Source organism: Somniosus microcephalus, chromosome 4 (genome assembly GCF_052327205.1).
Source record: "Somniosus microcephalus isolate GS21.2 chromosome 4, FLI_Smic_1.0, whole genome shotgun sequence".
NCBI lineage: Eukaryota > Metazoa > Chordata > Chondrichthyes > Squaliformes > Somniosidae > Somniosus > Somniosus microcephalus.
The window spans coordinates 208,568,778-208,586,948 of NC_140990.1; the positions used below are offsets into that span (position 1 = coordinate 208,568,778).

Sequence of the window (18,171 nt, forward strand, 5' to 3'; positions counted from 1 at the left end):
TGCTAGGCTGGTGCGCCACAGGTAGGCTCCCACCGCTTTGAAGGCCTACAAGGCAGTGAGTGTGTCTGGTGATGCCAATTGACCTGCCCCTTTAAGAGCTGGCCGGCGCCAGTGTGTCTCAGGGAAAGTGATTATTGACAGCACCCTCGCTGCGCCCCGCCGCCGCAAAATTGGGTTGCGCCGCCGGGTTAGCGCCTTAAGAGTAGCGTGCAGCGCCTGATTTAGCACCGCAATCACCTTTAGGGGCGCTGCAACCCAATATCGCGCTAGGTGGCGCTAAACTTTGCGCATCGCCAGGACTAGTGCCCCAAACATGGCTATACCGAATTTCTAGGCCTCTGTTTTCCATGTACAGCTAGAACCCGTTTCTGTTCCTTTCTGTCTCTCTCTCTCTCTCTCTAACCCTCTATCTCCCCCCCCCCCCATTTCAGCTTAATGAAGTTTATAGAATTCAAAACAAAAACCACAAGTGTGTAATCAGTAACTTAATTTTTACTTTTGTTCACACAGACTTAAACAAAACCTTAATATAAATTAAACATGATTCAGTAGTTGCAGATTCAGTAGTAACTTTCAAAAGGAAATTGGATAAATACTTGAAAAGGAAAGATTTGCAGAGCTATGGGTAAAGAGCAGGGGAGTGGGTCTAATTGGATAGCTCTTTTAAGGGTCCTGCACAGTCATGTTGGGCGAATCGTGTCCTTCTGTGCTGTAAGATTCTATGATTGGAAAGCTTCCGACATTTGCCATTTTTCTTTTCAAATAATTTTGAAAAATAACTGAGTAGAAATTTTTAGAAGTTAAAGAAAAATATCCCATCAGTACAGCTAACTGAACAGTACTTGCGCATCCTGGGTATTTTGGTACACAGCACATGCTAACCAATTTGACTGAATTTTTCAAGGGGGTGACTAGGTGTGTGGATGAGGGTAGTGCAGTTGATGTAGTCTACATGGACTTCAGTAAGGCTTTTGACAAAGTCCCGCATGGGAGATTGGTCAAGAAGGTAAGAGCCCATGGGATCCAGGGCAATTTGGCACATTGGATCCAAAATTGGCTTAGTGGCAGGAGGCAGAGGGTGATGGTCGAAGGTTGTTTTTGTGACTGGTAGCCTGTGTCCAGTGGTGTACCGCAGGGATCGGTGCTGGGTCCTTTGCTGTTTGTAGTGTACATTAACGATTTAGATATGAATGTAGGAGGTCTGATCAGTAAGTTCGCAGATGACACGAAAATTGGTGGAGTGGTAAATAGCGAGGAGGGAAGCCTCAGGCTACAGGACGATATAGACGGGTTGGTTAGATGGGCAGAACAGTGGCAAATGGAAGTTAACCCTGAAAAGTGTGAGGTGTTGCATTTTGGGAGGACTAACAAGGCAAGGGAATACACAATGAATGGTAGGACCCTAGGAAGGACAGAGGATCAGAGGGACCTTCGTGTGCATGTACATAGATCCCTGAAGGCAGCGGGACAGGTAGATAAGGTGGTTAAAAAGGCATATGGGATACTTGCCTTCATTAGCCGAGGCATAGAATATAAGAGCGGGGAGGTTATGATGGAGCTGTACAAAACGCTAGTTAGGCCACAGCTGGAATACTGTGTGCAATTCTGGCCGCCCAATATAGGAAGGATGTGATTACATTGGAGAGGGTGCAGAGGAGATTCACCAGGATGTTACCTGGGCTGGAGCACTTCAGCTATGAAGTGAGACTGGACAGGCTGGGGTTGTTTTCCTTAGAGCAGAGAAGGCTGAGGGGGGACCTGATTGAGGTGTACAAAATTATGAGGGGCGTAGGTAGAAAGGAACTTTTCCCCCTAGTAGAGGGGTCAATAACCAGGGGGCATAGTTTCAAAGTAAGGGGCAGGAGGTTTAGAGGGGATTTGAGGAAAAACTTTTTCACCCAGAGGGTGGTTGGAATCTGGAACTCACTGCCTGAAAGGGTGGTAGAGGCAGGAACCCCCATAACATTCAAGAAGCATTTAGATGAGCACTTGAAACGCCATAGCATACAAGGCAATGGACCAAGTGCTGGAAAATGGGATTAGAATAGACAGGGCTTGATGGCCGGCGCAGACATGATGGGCCGAAGGGCCTCTATGACTATGACTATAACTATGCTCAGAGTGCAGAATCCAAATTTAGTTCATAGCATCTTACTTGGCTCTTCTCTAAAATATCAAGTCCAAGTTTAGGCTTTTGGGAGCAGCTGAGCCCTTCAAGTGTGAAAACATTTTTTTTTTTAAAGCACAAAAGTGAACAAAAGTGAATTCAATGGATAAATTTAATCATGTTATTGTGAAATATGTAATTTTGTTGAATGTTTATTTTGTTTGACCCTTTTGGACATTAGAAATTTCAGTTATGAATTAAAAATTGGTGGATCAAAAACATTCAGAAGAATTATTTTCAGAAAGCTTCTTGATCAATTTATGAGGAAAAGTGGCAAGTTTTTTTTGTTATGGATGTGAGCAACACTGGTAAGACGGTATTTATTGCCCATCTCTATTTTCCCTGAGGGCATTAAAAGTCAATCGCATAATGTAGCACTGTAGCCACACCAGGTAAGGGTAACGGGTCCTTTCCATGAATGCCAATAGCGAACCAGTTGGGTTTTTACAACAATCTAGCAACTTTCATGTCATTTTATCTGCTGCCAGCCCACAAATTACTAGATTTATTGAATCCGTTTCTCAACCTGCCACAGTGGGATTTGAACTCTCAATCTTAGGCTACTTTAGCCTAAGTTACAGAGCGACATAATTAAATCGGCAAAACTCATTATAAATATAGACACAGGAATTTCTAATGGTAAAAAGTTGACACAAAAATGTGACAGCAGAAAATCTGGTTTTGTAGATAGGAAGAACATACAGATGTAACATATTTTAAAAAGATGTAGACATAGATATTCCACCTGAAATTTCATTATGGATTTTATCAGACAATATTTTGAAGTGATACCCTTCACCAAAGTTCTATTGAAGATACCGAAAATGGCCTGTTTCTGTGCCGTATAGCCTATGTAAAAATATTAACCAAAGTTTTTTTCTTACAGTAACTGACCAAACTGCTATGCAATTCAATTCAAGCATTTTCAGTTTTTATTTCAGCACTTATTCTTATCTTTTAAACTAATGTGATTTTGGTCTGTGTGTTACATTCTGAATTGTGCTCCAGGTGTAGTTCTAATCTGTTTTATCTTTGTTCTGTCTCTTTGACACAGAGACCTAGATCAAGCTGTGGAAACTGCAACAGAACGCAAGAATGAAAGCGAGCTGAACACTATTCTTTCAAAGTGTACACCAGCTACTGATCAGTTAATTGTGGAAAAAATTAACAGAGCCAAAGCTCAGATTTTAAAGAAATAAGATACTTTTCAAAGATGACAATCAGTGTCTGACCATGTTCCACACTGACCATAAGTTAGTTGTCTGTCCTTTTTTTTATATGTTTGAAGATATGTTTATAGCTGGTCTCATGTACAGTTATGTTTGAAATATAGATGCTGAATTGGTGTACAGTTTGTTACCTGTAAAGGTTGAAGTACTTTAGCTTAACAATTGTCGTATAGAAATGCTGATTATGCAAATTTGACATGATCCCTCTTGTATGGTGAAATATTACTTTTAAGTCTGATGTTTAAAGCTTCAGAATCTGCACTGATCTGTAAACTGCTTAATGTTGAGTTACTGCATTAACCAAAAGAAAGTTGATACATTATAAATGAGATTAAATGCAAAATTAAATATATTTGTATTTATTTTGCTTTAAAACAAGACACATTTCTTCAAGTGGACTTCTGATTTAGCAGTAGATCAAAAGTATACTTAAAATCATTACAATTTTTTATTTCTGCAACATCAGGAGAAGCTAGTACAGTATTAAAAGCCTCAACGGTAGAGAAAAAACATTTCTCTTTGTACTTTTATAATGACTTTTTTGCATAGTCCATTGCTCCTTATTTGGAGCACACATGGCAGTACAGCTGATGCCTCCCTGAAGAAATAGTTCAGTTAACTGACTGCCTTTACTCATTCCAGTTGTTTATAGGCTCCTGAGCCAAGGATATTTTGCTTGTAAAACACAAGTTATTATTGTCACAGTATAACTAAGATCTCAGCTTATAAAGATGCCTGCAGTAGTAAGGGGCTGGCAGTGGAAAAAAGAAAAAGACAGACTTGTATTTATATAGCGCCTTTCTCAAAGCGCTTTACAGCCAATGAAGTACTTTTTGAAGTGTAGTCACTGTTGTAATGTAGGAAACGGAGAGCCAATTTGTGCACAGTGTTGTGTATGTACCTTTAAGGGAAGAATTGGTTTTAGACTGCAGTACCGGCAGTGACCACCCCTGTATAAAAGGCCCTAGCAGGCTTCTGTATTTCAGTCTGACGTTGCCCTCCTGTTCAGTAAAGTACCTGTTAAACTGTTCTCCCGAAGTCCGTGTATTATTGAGGCGCGGACTTTACAGTGGCGACGAGTAAGTTCGAACTCACCTGCAGTGTGGCATCATCTCACGGGGATCTCGCCCTGAGAGGAGGTTTCTTGGAGGTCGTAGTCTGAGCAACGGGCGTCGACCGCGGGCAACCGCCCAAAGAATTCATCGGTGTTCGGAGAATTGCGGGAGAGACTGTGGAGAGCTGTGCTTGGCTCCCCAGTTAAGGTGTTCCAGCAAATCGTGCTGGTAGCAGGTAGTGCGCTGACCCTTCCGGACTGCGGCGGGCTCAAGCTCGATCAAGCGGCTCTACAAAACGGGCCGCGCAGCGTTGCCGGGAAAAGAAAACGAGAGGATGGAGCGCACAGAGCGCGGTCGGTGCTCAAGAACCGGGCAGCGGAGAGAAAATAAACGGGGGGAAGGAAAGCGAGATGCGCCGAAGCCGCGGGTCGCTGCCATTACCCTGTAGAACGCTAGGAGCAGCGTGGCAGCAAGGGGAAGAAGGAAAAGCGCGGGAGGCGCCATTTCATTCTGTTGGGGAAGAAGGAAAAGCGCGGGAGGCGCCATTTTATTCCATTGGGGAAGAAGAAAAAGTGCGGGAGGCGCCATTTTAAATCACCCAAGATGCCGAAAAGTGGCAGTATCATTGCTTTCGACAACGAGGTAGAAGACTGGCCCACGTATGTGGAAAGAATTGAAGTGTACTGCAAGGCAAATGAGGTGGCCGATGGAAAGAGGGTGTCAGTATTATTGAATTTGATGGGCGCGAGTACGTACGGCCTATTGCGGAATTTAATTACCCCAGCTAAACCAATGGAGAAAAGTTTTGAGGAGATTGTTAATATCTTACAGGAACACCTAAACCCTACACCGCTGCTGATTGCAGAAAGATTCAAGTTCCATAAAAGAAACCAGCACAAAGATGAGAGCAATGCTGACTATCTTACGGAACTACGCAAGTTATCGAAGCACTGCCAGTTCGGAGCAGGACTGGCAGACACCTTAAGGGATAAGTTTGTCTGCGGGCTCCAGAGTGAAGGAACCCAGAAATGACTACTTTCAAAAAAGGACCTGACGCTAGAACAGGCTTTCAGCGTGGCAGTATCCTACGAAGCAGCAGCACTGGGAGCTGCGGAAATACAACAGAAACCACAAGAATACAGCGCTAACGAAATGGCGTATGGAGCAGAAAGGTGCTAGCGCTGCGGCAGAACAACCCATGAGCAGAAGGACTGCTGGTTTAAGGACAAAGTATGCAGGCAATGCGGAAAAATGGGACATATAGCAAGAGTCTGCAGGTCAGGAAAGAAAACCAACACGACAAGAACTACTAAGGAACAGTACAGGAAAGTAAAGAAATTGACAGACAGTAGTTCGGAAGATCAGGAGAGTGATAAGGACTCCGGGAGCAGGACACTAAGTTGTCTAAAGTTACACAACGTGGTCGCAAAGGAGGATCACCGAACCATTTGGGTCACCCTCACGATAGCAGGGTCCCCAGTAAAGATCGAATTGGACACAGGATCAGCCCTAACTGTCATGAATCGACGAGACTATGAGCGGCTATTCTCACACATACCCTTAAAGGACACGTCCATTGTATTGAAGACATACACGGGGCAAAAAGTCTACCCCAGAGGAAAAATAAGGGTGCCAGTTAAATATAACGGCAAGGAAACACAGAAATTATTATATGTATATAATATCCAGAAAGTTGTAATTAGTTATTATTTAGTTGTTAAATGAATGTTATGTACTGTTTATCTAAAAGGGGAGGAATTGTTGTGTATGTACCTTTTTAAGGGAAGAACTGGTTTTAGACTGCAGTACCGGCAGTGACCACCCCTGTATAAAAGGCCCTAGCAGGCTTCTGTATTTTAGTCTGACGTTGCCCTCCTGTTCAGTGAAGTACCTGTTAAACTGTTCTCCCGAAGTCCGTGTATTATTGAGGCGCGGACTTTACACACAGCAAGCTCGCACAAACAGCAATGTGATACTGACCAGATAATCTGTTCTTTGTAAGTTATGTTGTTTGAGGGATAAATATTGACCAGGACACCGGGGATAACTCCCCTGCTCCTCTTCGAAATAGTGATCTTTTACATCCACCTGAGAGCAGACAGGGCTTTGGTTTAATGTCTCATTTGAAAAATGGCACCTCCGACAGTACAGCACTCCCTCAGTCCTGCACTGGTGTATCAGCCTAGATTTTTGTGCTCAAGTCTTTGGAGTGGGACTTGAACCCACAACCTTCTGACTCAAAGGTGAGCACGCTACCCACTGAACCACAGCTGACAGTCTTCAGTCACACCATGGAGGGGAAATCTATTACTCCACCTAACATTGATTTTACTTGTGCTTATTATGCACTTATTTTATTTCCCTTTGCATTTCAAAATTGTTCCAGCTGCTTTTCACAGCTTATGGTCCTCCTATCTTTCAAGTACTGTACTATGCTTTTTATAGAACATTTGACATATGGATTGATAGGATACAATATATTTATGCAAGGACCTGCTGAAAATCTCTTTCCCTTAGTGATACCTTATGAAACTGTTTGCTGGTTTAGTGAGATAGCCAGATCCTGTCATTCCATTTAGGCAACATGACTGAGTCACTTGAGTGAAATACCATTAGACTGGGCAATCGCAAACCGATCTGTCAGCTGTAACTGCTACTACCTTCCACCACTTGCCCCGCTCATACCGCCGTGATGGTGGTTGTAGCCCTTATCTCTAAATCACACCTTGGCCTGTCTCTCTACTCCTCTGGCAACTTGCATCTCGCCTTGTTCCACCCCTCGCGCACCTCATTTAAAATCCTTGTTCTGTACTGCTCACCCAAGTATCATGCCAAGTTTCTCACTCGGATATCTTCTCTGCTTTCCTCCTCATCCTCACTGATTTCAACCTCTATCTCTCCTCTGAGTTTACTGCCCTTCTTTCCTCCCCAAATCTCTCCCTCCATTTAAACTTTCCTACCCATATTCATGGATGTCCCCTCGATCTCACCATCTCACATGGCCTCGCTACTCCCATCGTGACTATTATAAATAAGGCAATCTCTGATCATTTCCTTACATCGCTCTCCACGGATATCCCCCTCCCCACTCCCAAACCCACACAGTTACACCAGAAGTATTATTTCCCATACAACAAGATTGTATTCGTAACCCATCTTCTGATACTTGCACCCTCCAGATGCTTTCATTACTGGTTCCATCCGGATCGACCGGGCATGTTACACAGTTCCATATTCTCTCCGGTTGTTGATTCGCACTGGTAGGGATCAGTAGTAATACAATGCCTGTTCCTGTTGAAATAAAATCAAATGCAGCATTTATTTTCCATCCAGTTATCTGACCTCTTGTACAGTTTACACTGATCTCCATGATACCGCACATGTTACGGTTTCTTCCCTCGTTTCTGAATGGCCAATTTAAGGTTTGTTTCTCCCAATTTGTCCATTACTTCATATGGATCTTCCCAGGTTCCCTGCTTTAAAAACATTTTTAAGCATGACTTGATCGGCAGTTAAGTAGTTAATGCAACGGGTGCGGTGATTGTCCCTGGTGGTGTAATTTTCCTGTTTCTAGCATCCGATATCAACACATTCCTCGGCGACATCATCCAAAAACACAGCGTCAGTTTCCATATGTACACTGACGACACTCTGCTCTCTCTCTCACCACCAACTCTCTTGAACGGTCCACTGTCTCTGTCACACTGCTTGTCCAACATCTAGTATTGGATGAGCAGAAATTTCCTCCAACTAAATATTGGGGAGACTGAAGTGATTGTCTTTGGTCCCCGCCTCAAACTCCGTTCCCTGACCACCGTTTCCATCCCTGTCCCTGGAACCAGGCCTCCTGTGCTGTACTATTCTATGATTCTATAACTGAAGCTGAGCCAGACCGTTCGCAACCTTGGTGTTGTGTTTGACCCCAAGATGAGCTTCTGACCACATTTGCTTCATCACCAAGACTGCCGACATCCACCTCTGTAACAGCGCCTGACCCTGCCTCAGCTCATCTGTTGCTGAAACCCTCCTCCATGCCTTTGTTACCTCTAGACTTTACGATTCCAATGCTCTCCTGGCTGGCCTCCCATCTCCCACCCTACATAAACTTGTGCTCATCCAAAACTCTGTTCCCCGTATCTTAACTTGCACCACATCCCACTCACCCATCACCCCTGTGCTTGCTGACCTACATTGGTTCCTGGTCCAACCGTCTCAATTTTAAAATTCTCATTTGTTTTCAAATCCCTCCATGGCCCCTCCCTATCTCTGTAATCTCCTCCAGCCTTATAAGCCTTTGAGATCTCTGTGCTCCTCTTAATTCTGGCACCTTGTGCATCCCCGATTTTAATCGCTCCACCATTGGTGGCTGTGCCTCCAGCTGCCTAGGCCCTAAGCTCTGGAATTCTCTTACTAAACCTCTCCACCTCTCTACCCCTCTCTTCTCCTTTAAGATGCTTATTAAAACCTGCCTCTGACCAAGCTTTTGGTCATCTGTCCTGATATCTCCTGCTGTGTAATTGTTTTTATTGATAACGCTCTTGTTAAGTGCCTTGGGACAGTTTGCTATGTTTAAGGTGCTATATAAATGCAAGTTGTTATTGGGCAGGACAGTAAGTTAAATGTGATGAGTCTGTTCCCATTGAGGCAATATAACTTAAATAACTTCTACTCTATAAAGTAATATTCCTCTTGGATCTCTTACCTCGCATCCCACCCTGGGTGAGAGGATGGGCAGGTATCCAGCTCCAAGGGCTTTACCCTCTGCCAGGATGTGTGCAAGGGACAACTCTCTGATTTACCTTCCCTGTTGGAAAATGCTTGATCTCATCTAGGCACCATCACAAAATGGAGGTAATAGCCCTGATTGATGTGCCTCAATAATTCCGAGACTCGAAGTTAGCAGAACAAAAACAAGGCTTTTATTAACTTAGAAAGTAACACGTAAGAGAGAGAGATGTCTTCCTTCTGGAGACTGAGGCCAGACTGAAGCTAGCTTACAAACGGGGCCAGGTATGGGCGGAGCCCTACACACAGCACATTCCAGTATACAATACAGCACATTCCAGTACACAATACAATGAGGTCTGGGGGAAGGGAAATGACACTGAAACCGATCTCAGTCACAGGCAGTGGTGAATGGAATATTTCATCACATTCACCCCTTCTATAGATTTAGTCTGTTCGGGGGTTTGATAGTCCTCTGCGACCGACGTGGCTGTTGCGGTGCCGCGGGTGTTGGCTGGGTGTCCCCGGTAGCCTCCTGGGTCTCTGCCGGGGGTGCCGCCAGGGTTGTTGGAGGGGTAGTTGGTGGGGGTGCCGTTGGTCGGTGTTCTTCCAGGGGTGATGAAAGAGTAGTGGGTGGGTAAGAGTTGCTGTGATCGTCGTTGCCGCTATTGCCGTGGTTGTTGTCGATGCCGGCTGGGGCAACGTCTTTTATGGACACGGTGTCCTCCCTTCCGTCGGCGTGCCGGACATATGCGTATTGGGGGTTGGCGTGGAGTAGGTGTACTGGCTCCACGAGAGGGTCCGTCTTGTGGCCCCTCACATGCCTTCGCACGAGTATCGGACCTGGGGTGGAGAGCCATGACGGCATGGATACGCCTGAGGTGGATTTCCGGGGAAAGACGAACATTCGTTCATGAGGCGTGGTATTAGTGGCCGTACACAATAGCGACCGTATCGAATGGAGCACATCCGAGAGGACTTCCTGCCAGGGGGGGCTAGGGAGGCCCTTGGTCCTTAGAGCTAGAGTGACTGCTTTCCATACTGTCCCGTTCTCTCGCTCCACTTGGCCGTTACCCCGGGGGTTGTAGCTGGTGGTACGGCTCGTGGCGATCCCCTTGGACAGCATGTACTGGCGTAGCTCTTCACTCATGAAGGATGCCCCCCTATCCGTATGGATGTAGCTCAGCATACCGAACAGGCAGAACAGGCTGTTGAGGCATTTAATGACCGTGGCGCTGGTCATGTCTGGGCAGGGGAAGGCGAATGGGAACCGGGAGTATTCGTCCACAACGTTCAGGAAGTAAACATTGCGGTCGACGGACGGGAGGGGGCCCTTGAAATCTAAGCTGAGCCGCTCAAAGGGCCATGTAGCTTTGATTAAGTGGGCTCTATCTGGGTGGTAAGACCGAGGCTTGCACTCAGCGCAAGTGCGGCAGTTCCTGGTCAGGGACCGAACTTCCTCAATCGAGTAGGGTAAGTTACGGGACTTTATGAAGTGGAACAGCCGCGTGACCCCTGGGTGGCAGAGGTCGTTGTGGAGGGTCTGTAGCCGATCCCCGGTGGCGCTGGCACACATCCCTCGTGAGAGGGCGTCAGGGGATTCGTTAAGGGCCCCTGGCCGGTAAATGATGTCGTACTCGAAGGTGGAGAGCTCGATCCGCCACCTAAGAATCTTATCATTTTTAATCTTCCCCCTCTGTTTATTATTGAACATGAACGCTACCGACCGCCGGTCGGTAAGTAGGGTGAAGCGTTTGCCGGCTAGGTAGTGGCGCCAGTGGCGCACTGCCTCCACGATGGCTTGGGCCTCCTTTTCCACGGAGGAGTGTCTGATCTCGGGCCCTTGGAGGGTCCTCGAGAAGAAAGCTACGGGCCGCCCCGCCTGGTTGAGGGTGGCCGCCAAGGCGAAGTCAGACGCATCACTTTCCACTTGAAATGGAGTGTTCTCGTCCACTGCCTGTAGCGTGGCCCGCTCAATATCCTGCTTAATGCTTTTGAAGGCGGCGTGGGCCTCAGCAGAGAGCGGGAAAGAGGATGGGGGCGGGCTTTGTCGGAGTAGTTGGGGACCCATTGGGAGTAATAAGAAAATAACCCCAGGCACCTTTTCAGGGCTTTGGGAGTGTTGGGCAGGGGCAGCTCCCGTAGGGGGCGCAATCGGTCGGGGTCTGGCCCGATTTCCCCATTCTCCACCGCGCTGCCTAGTATGCAGAGGCGCGTGGTGTTGTAAACGCACTTGTCCTCGTTGTAGGTGAGGTTGAGTTTTTGTGCGGTTTTCAGGAACCTCTCGAGGTTCGAGTCGTGATCCTGCTGGTTGTGACCGCAGATGGTGACGTTGTCGAGGTAGGGGAAGGTTGCCTGCAAGTGGTGGTCATCGACCATGCGGTCCATCTCCCTCTGGAAGACCGAGACCCCATTCGTCACCCCAAAGGGGACTCTGAGGAATTGGTAGAGGCGTCCGTTCGCCTCGAAGGCGGTGTACGGGCGGTCCTCTGGTCTGATAGGGAGCTGGTGGTACGCTGACTTGAGGTCGATGGTGGAGAACACCCGGTATTGGGCGATTTGGTTCACCATTTCTGATATGCGGGGTAGCGGGTAGGCGTCTAGTAGGGTGTACCTGTTGATCGTTTGACTATAGTCGATCACCATCCGTTTCTTCTCGCTACCCCTTACCACTACCACTTGGGCGCGCCACGGGCTGTTGCTGCGTTCAATAATGCGCTCTTTCAGGAGCCTGTCTACCTCGGTCGCGATAAACCGCCTGTCCTCCCAGCTGTACCTCCTGCTTTTGGTCGCTATTGGCCGGCAGTTAGGGGTAAGGTTCGCGAATAGCGAAGGCGGCTTTACCTTCAGGGTAGCCAGACCGCACACTGTGAGGGGCGGCTGGGACCCACCGTACTTGAGCGTGATGCTTTGGTGGTTGCACTGGAAATCCAGGCCCAAGATCACGCTCGCACATAGGTTCTTCATGATTAATACTTTAAAATGATCATATACAGTTCCGTTAACGCACAATTGTACCGTGCAGTAACCCAGAATGCTCGATGTCTGGGTTTTATCAGCCATAGAGATGGTACCCTGAGTAGGGACCACCTTTAGGGAGAGTTGTTGTGCCAGTTCTGGGTGGATAAAGCTCTCCGTGCTTCCACTGTCAATTAAGCATTTAACCTGGCACCCGTTTACCTCGATGTCCACCATTGATCTGGATAGCGGGTGCGGCCTGGTCTGGTCCACTGTGACCGATGCCACTGTAGGGCTCTGATCGATACAAGATGGCGTCCACGCTGTCTGCTCACAAGATGGCGGACCCCACGAGGTCGGGCAAGATGGCGTCCAAGATGGCCGCTCCCACGGCGCACACGCGGCGGTGGCGGGTTTTCCGGCGGTTGGTTTTCCGGTGGGGTTCCCTCTGCACACCTTCCCGAAGTGCCCCTTCTTACCGCACTTAAAGCAAGTGGTGCCTTTCGCCGGGCACAGGTTTCTGGTGTGCTTTGGCTGCCCGCAGAAGTAGCAGTTGGGTCCCTGACACGTCGCGACTGCCGTAGGGCTTCTGGGGGGAGAGCGGGGCCCAGCCGGTGTCGGGCTGTCGGGCGGGGAAGATGCCTTCCAAGATGGCGGTGCACACGTGGCGGCGTGGACGGCGCGGGCTGAAGAGTAGGCGTCCGAGTTTCTCTGGGCCACATCCAGGGATCGCGCGGTGTCCGCAGCCTGTTTCAGGTCCAACCCCGTTTTTTCCAGCAGTCTTTGCCGGATGTAAGTGGAGCTGAGGCCTGTGATGAAGGCATCGCGAACAAGCTCGTCAGTGTACACTGCGGCTTTTACATCTCGGCACTTGCAGTCTTTGCCAAGCATTTTCAGGGTGCTTAGGAACTCCTCCACCGATTCCCCAGGTCGCTGTGCGCGGGTAGCGAGCAGGTGCCTAGCATACACCTCATTCGTAGGCTGCTGGTAATGCGCCTTTAAGATGTCGCAGGCGGCCAGGTACGTCTCGGCGTCTTGGATGAGGGGGTAAACCCGGTGGCTTACCCAATTCCGCAGAATTCTGAGTCTCATCCTCGCAGCGTCCGTAGCGTCTTTGACGGCTGCGGAATTGTCCAGGAAGAATTCCATACACTCAAACCAGTGTCCGAAGCGTGCTGATGCGTCCGGAGCATGTTGATCCAAATCCAAACGTTTGGGTTTCAGGAGTTGATCCATAGTGTTGAAAAATAAGTTAATAAAATTGATGTGCCTCAATAAATCCGAGACTCGAAGTTAGCAGAACAAAAACAAGGCTTTTATTAACTTAGAAAGTAACACGTAAGAGAGAGAGATGTCTTCCTTCTGGAGACTGAGGCCAGACTGAAGCTAGCTTACAAACGGGGCCAGGTATGGGCGGAGCCCTACACACAGCACATTCCAGCACATTCCAGTATACAATACAGCACATTCCAGTACACAATACAATGAGGTCTGGGGGAAGGGAAATGACACTGAAACCAATCTCAGTCACAGGCAGTGGTGAATGGAATATTTCATCACACTGATACACTAGTTTTAAATTCACCAGCTATGATATATATAGTTGTCAAAATTAATATACACTGTGTTGCCATTTGGACCGATGCAGAGACTATTGGATGGTAACTTTTACTTATCAATGTGTTTAGATCAGATCTAGGCCTGAAGGAAGCCTGGTTTGAGCAGTGCCTTTTTAGTCTTGTTAGTCATGTGACTTATCAGCTCAGTTCCTGTGGTGCAATGCAAGAGGCAGAGTATGTCAGTGAAAAACTGTGGCAACAGTCTACAGGACTTCCTCTTTCTTTTCCTGTCCTGTTTGTCTCTTTTCTCCCCCACCCCTCCCCTCCCAAAAAAAAATCACCAGGAACGGCGGTAGGCACACAGAAACAAAAGATAGAAGCAGCATGAAAAGGCAAACTAAATCTAGCCCATTGATCAATTCTGTGAGCTGCCCACAGAACATGGAGAGAAGTGTGGAGCATATTTTTATGTTGCCCCACCTAGTGAGAAAAAGATGAAAAGGATTAGAAAGAATTTCAGATTGTAACAGGTGGACCTAGTTTTGTTGCAGTGTGCTTTTTTAAAGGGCAGAGTGGGAGTTTAAGGAGGCTTTTGCACTTTTAAACTGTAACCTTGTGATGAATCCTGAGGGTACGGTGTCCCCTTTTTGTGCTTGGGTTCTTTATTTTTCAGTAGTGCAGAGTTGTTTCATCACTGCCTTTTTAAAGTTCTGAATATGTGGTATGTGGTAAATTGGATATTATAAACTAAATTGCACGATGAGACAATCAGTGTTGAATCATTTGCTGGTGTGATTGGTCATTTTTGTATTCAAGCCTAAGGAAGATAAATAGCTAATAACAAGTCAGCAAATTGAATGGAATATAATGCCTTAATTTATTTACAGCTGTACTATAGCCATTAGTCGGTAAGAATATTTTGTTTGTTAAACTGAAAAATACAGTTTGAATGCTCCTACCCAACAGTTTTTTTTTAATAAATCTATGAAGAGAGATAAATTTAGTGACCTTTTTATTACTACTGAGTGTTAATGGATGAAATCCTTTTTTTTTTTAAAAAGTGTACATTTCAAATTAATGTGCCTTTATTGTCCTATTTAAGTGTCATCTGAGCTTAGTGACTCTTGCCTCTAAGTCCGAATGTTGTAGGTACAAATCCCACTCTAGGACTTGAGCACATAATCTGGGTTGATGCGTCAGTGCAGTGCTCAGGGAGTGCTGCAATGTTGTAGCTGCCGTCTTTCAGATGAGACGTTAAACTGAGATCCCATCTGCCTCTTCACATGGATGTAACAGATTCATGCCAATATTTGAAGTAGAGCAGTGAGTTCTCGAGTGTTTTGGTTAACATTCTTCCCTTAACCAACACCACCATAACAGATTATTCATCTCGCTACCGCTTGGACATTACTATATGCAAATTGGCTGTTGCCTACAAAAACAAGTAACTACGCTTCAACAAGTGATTCACTGGATCTGATGCACTTTGGTACCTCGAGGATGTGAATGGTGCTATATAACAGAGTCTTCCTTTTTCTTGTGGGATTTTGAAAGCATGTTGAACCAAGTTATTGATTAAACATGAGTATGACAATTCCACATAAATACGAGAACAGCTGCACTTGTCTCAGTTCAGTTATTTAACAAAGTACTGCTGTGGCATATTGGATTTTCTTGGGTTACCTGAACTGGATATTTTTAATTTATAATATTACTGTAATGCTAGATTCACCATTTTCCTCAATAAATAGTCAGGTGCCTGAATTATTCTTAGCAATAATAGTTTAAAGTTATTCAGTGGAAGGATTGTTATGTACAATCTCAAACCTTTCATACCATTGTGAGAAAATTACTCCTTGCAACACCAGATGGTACAGGCTGTTCTATTCCATTCACACAGGGGCTTGGCTACACAGCTGTTGGGGAGACACCTACTCTCACATCAAAGGGTAGTAACTGTGATCCTCCGCCAATGCCTCGCCACCATTTTTCAGCTCGGTGGGAGTGCTCCCTTTTGGTTCCATGCGTACCTATCTGCTCATAGCCAGAACATCTCCAGCAATGGCTACTGTCCCAGCCTTTGCACTATTACCTTCAGAATCCCCCAAGGACCCGCCCTTGCGCCCCCCCCCCCGCCCACTTCCTCATCAACATGCTGCCCTTTGGTGACATTATCTGCAGCTTCCACAGTAATGATACCCAGCTTTACCCCTCAACTCCTCTGCTGCGTCTACTGTTTGTCTCACATCCAGTCTTGGATGAGCTGCAATTTCCTTCAGCTAAACATTGGGAAGATCGAAGCCATAAGCTTCTGCCATCACCTCAAACTCCATACTCTTGCCAATGACTCCCATTCCCCCTCCCCAGTCAATTTCAATTCAATTCAATTCAAATTGCTTTATTGGCATGACAAGTTACATCTTATGTTGCCAAAGCATCCGAAAACATTCATGTTTGTTCACAAAAATACAGATCTATCCATACAGTGTATAAACAGATATATCCCTGAGTGTATAAATATATACTTTCATATAATTTATATATACTCTTTTCTTAAATGTGCTGGTTGTCCCTCTGTTTATGGCAAGCTGTAACATAGTGTGCCGCTAGTGTTATGCAATTTCTCTCTTCCCCTAGTAGGTATGGGAGTTTTTGGTCGTCATTCAAATTTCTGAATTCCGGGCATATTTTTGTGAATTTTGGGTAGAAATTCTCCCTGATGCCCTGATATTTTCCACAAGCTGTGAGGAAGTGCATCTCTGTCTCCACCACTCCCTGACTGCAGTGAGAGCATATCCTGTCCTCTCTTGGCAGCCGGGTCTGTCTGTGTCTGCCTTTTTCGATGGCCAGGCTATGTTCACTAAGTCTGTACCTTGTCAAGGTTTTTCTCAGTTTGCTATCCTTTACCATGGTCAGGTATTCAGCCATGTTGTATTGTCTGTTTAGGGCCAAGTAGCAAATGAGTTTGTTTTGGGTTTTTGTTGTTTCTGCCCAATATGACAGATATTTTTCCTTTTGCTTAGTGACAATTGTGTTGGGTCGAATTCTCTGTGCTACGATGTCACTGTCCTGGGGCTGGTTATTGTTAGTAGTTACTTCACTGAGTCCCAGGGCTAGTTGACTGAGGGTATTCTTCTTTATGGTCCTCTCTTGGCATTTCAGGGCTTTGTAATGATAGCAGTGGGGGCTGCTCATTTTTAGGTGTTTCCAAAATTTAGTGGCTCTTTTTTGGATAGTAATTATTAATGGATATTGGCCTAGTTCTGCCCTGTATGCATTGTTTACGGTTTTCCTTTGAGTCCGGAGGATACTTTTACAGAATTCTGCATGTAGGATCTCAATTGGGTGTTTGTCCCATTTTGCAAATTCTTGTTGTGTTAGCGGTCCCCACACCTCACTGCCATAGAGTGCAATTGGTTCAATTACTGATTTAAAAATTTTGAGCCAAATGCTAATTGGGATTTCTATTTGGATTGATTTTTTAATGGCATAGAAAGCCCTTCTAGCTTTCTCTTTCAGTTCATTCACAGCCAGATGAAAATTTCCCGTAGAGCTGATTTTTAAGCCCAAGTATGTGTAGTTAGTGGTTTGTTCAATTTTAGTTGTTCCTAGTGTGAAATTTATTCTGGGTCCCTGATGTCTGGATCTTTGCTGGAACACAAGGACTTTGGTTTTTTGGGGGTTTATTGTCAGGGCCCAGGTCTGACAGAATGACTCTAGCAGATCCAGGTTCTGCTGTAGACCCTCCTTAGTTGGTGACAGCAGAACCAGGTCATCTGCATAGAGGAGGAATTTAGCCTTGGATTCATATAGGGTGAGGCCGGGTGCTGTAGATTGTTCAAGTAGTTTTGCCAATTCATTTATGTAAATATTAAAGAGTGTCGGTGAGATGGGCGAGCCCTGCGTCACACCACGCCCCTGTGGGAAGTATTTTGTTTGTTTGTCTCCAATTTTAACTGCACATTTATTGTTTGTATACATTGATTTAATTACATCATATGTTTTTCCCCCTACACCACTTTCAATAAGTTTCAAGAATAGACCGCCGTGCCAGATGGAATCGAAAGCCTTCTGGAAATCTATAAAGCAGGCAAAAATTTTGCTTTTGTTTTGATGAACATGTTTGTCAATTAGGGTCTGTAGGGTGAAGATATGATCTGATGTTCTATAGTTTGGTAGGAATCCAATTTGGCTTTTACTCAAGACATTGTGCTCCTCAAGGAAGTTTATAAGTCTTTTGTTTATGATACTACAGAAAACCTTCCCCAGGTTACTGTTTACACAGATGCCTCGATAGTTATTTGGGTCAACTTTGTCTCCACTTTTGTATATGGGCGTTATGAGTCCTTTGTTCCAGATATCAGGGAAGTAACCGACACTCAGAACCAAGTTGAAGAGTTTCAGTATAGCCAATTTCATTTTATCGTCCGTGTGTTTAATCATCTCGCTTAGGATGCCCTCTGCACCATAAGCTTTTC

General features: G+C 45.8%; 1 protein-coding gene across 1 annotated transcript in view; it reads left to right on the top strand.

The window, feature by feature from the left end:
- vps16 (VPS16 core subunit of CORVET and HOPS complexes) overlaps positions 1-3,744 on the top strand; it is an 83,097-nt gene extending 79,353 nt beyond the window's left edge. Inside the window, exon 24 of the mRNA XM_085985766.1 lies at positions 3,222-3,744. Coding sequence (XP_085841892.1) covers positions 3,222-3,366 — 145 coding nt within the window. The 3' untranslated portion in view covers positions 3,367-3,744. The remainder of the gene's footprint in view (positions 1-3,221) is intronic.
- The last annotated feature ends 14,427 nt before the right edge of the window (positions 3,745-18,171 follow it).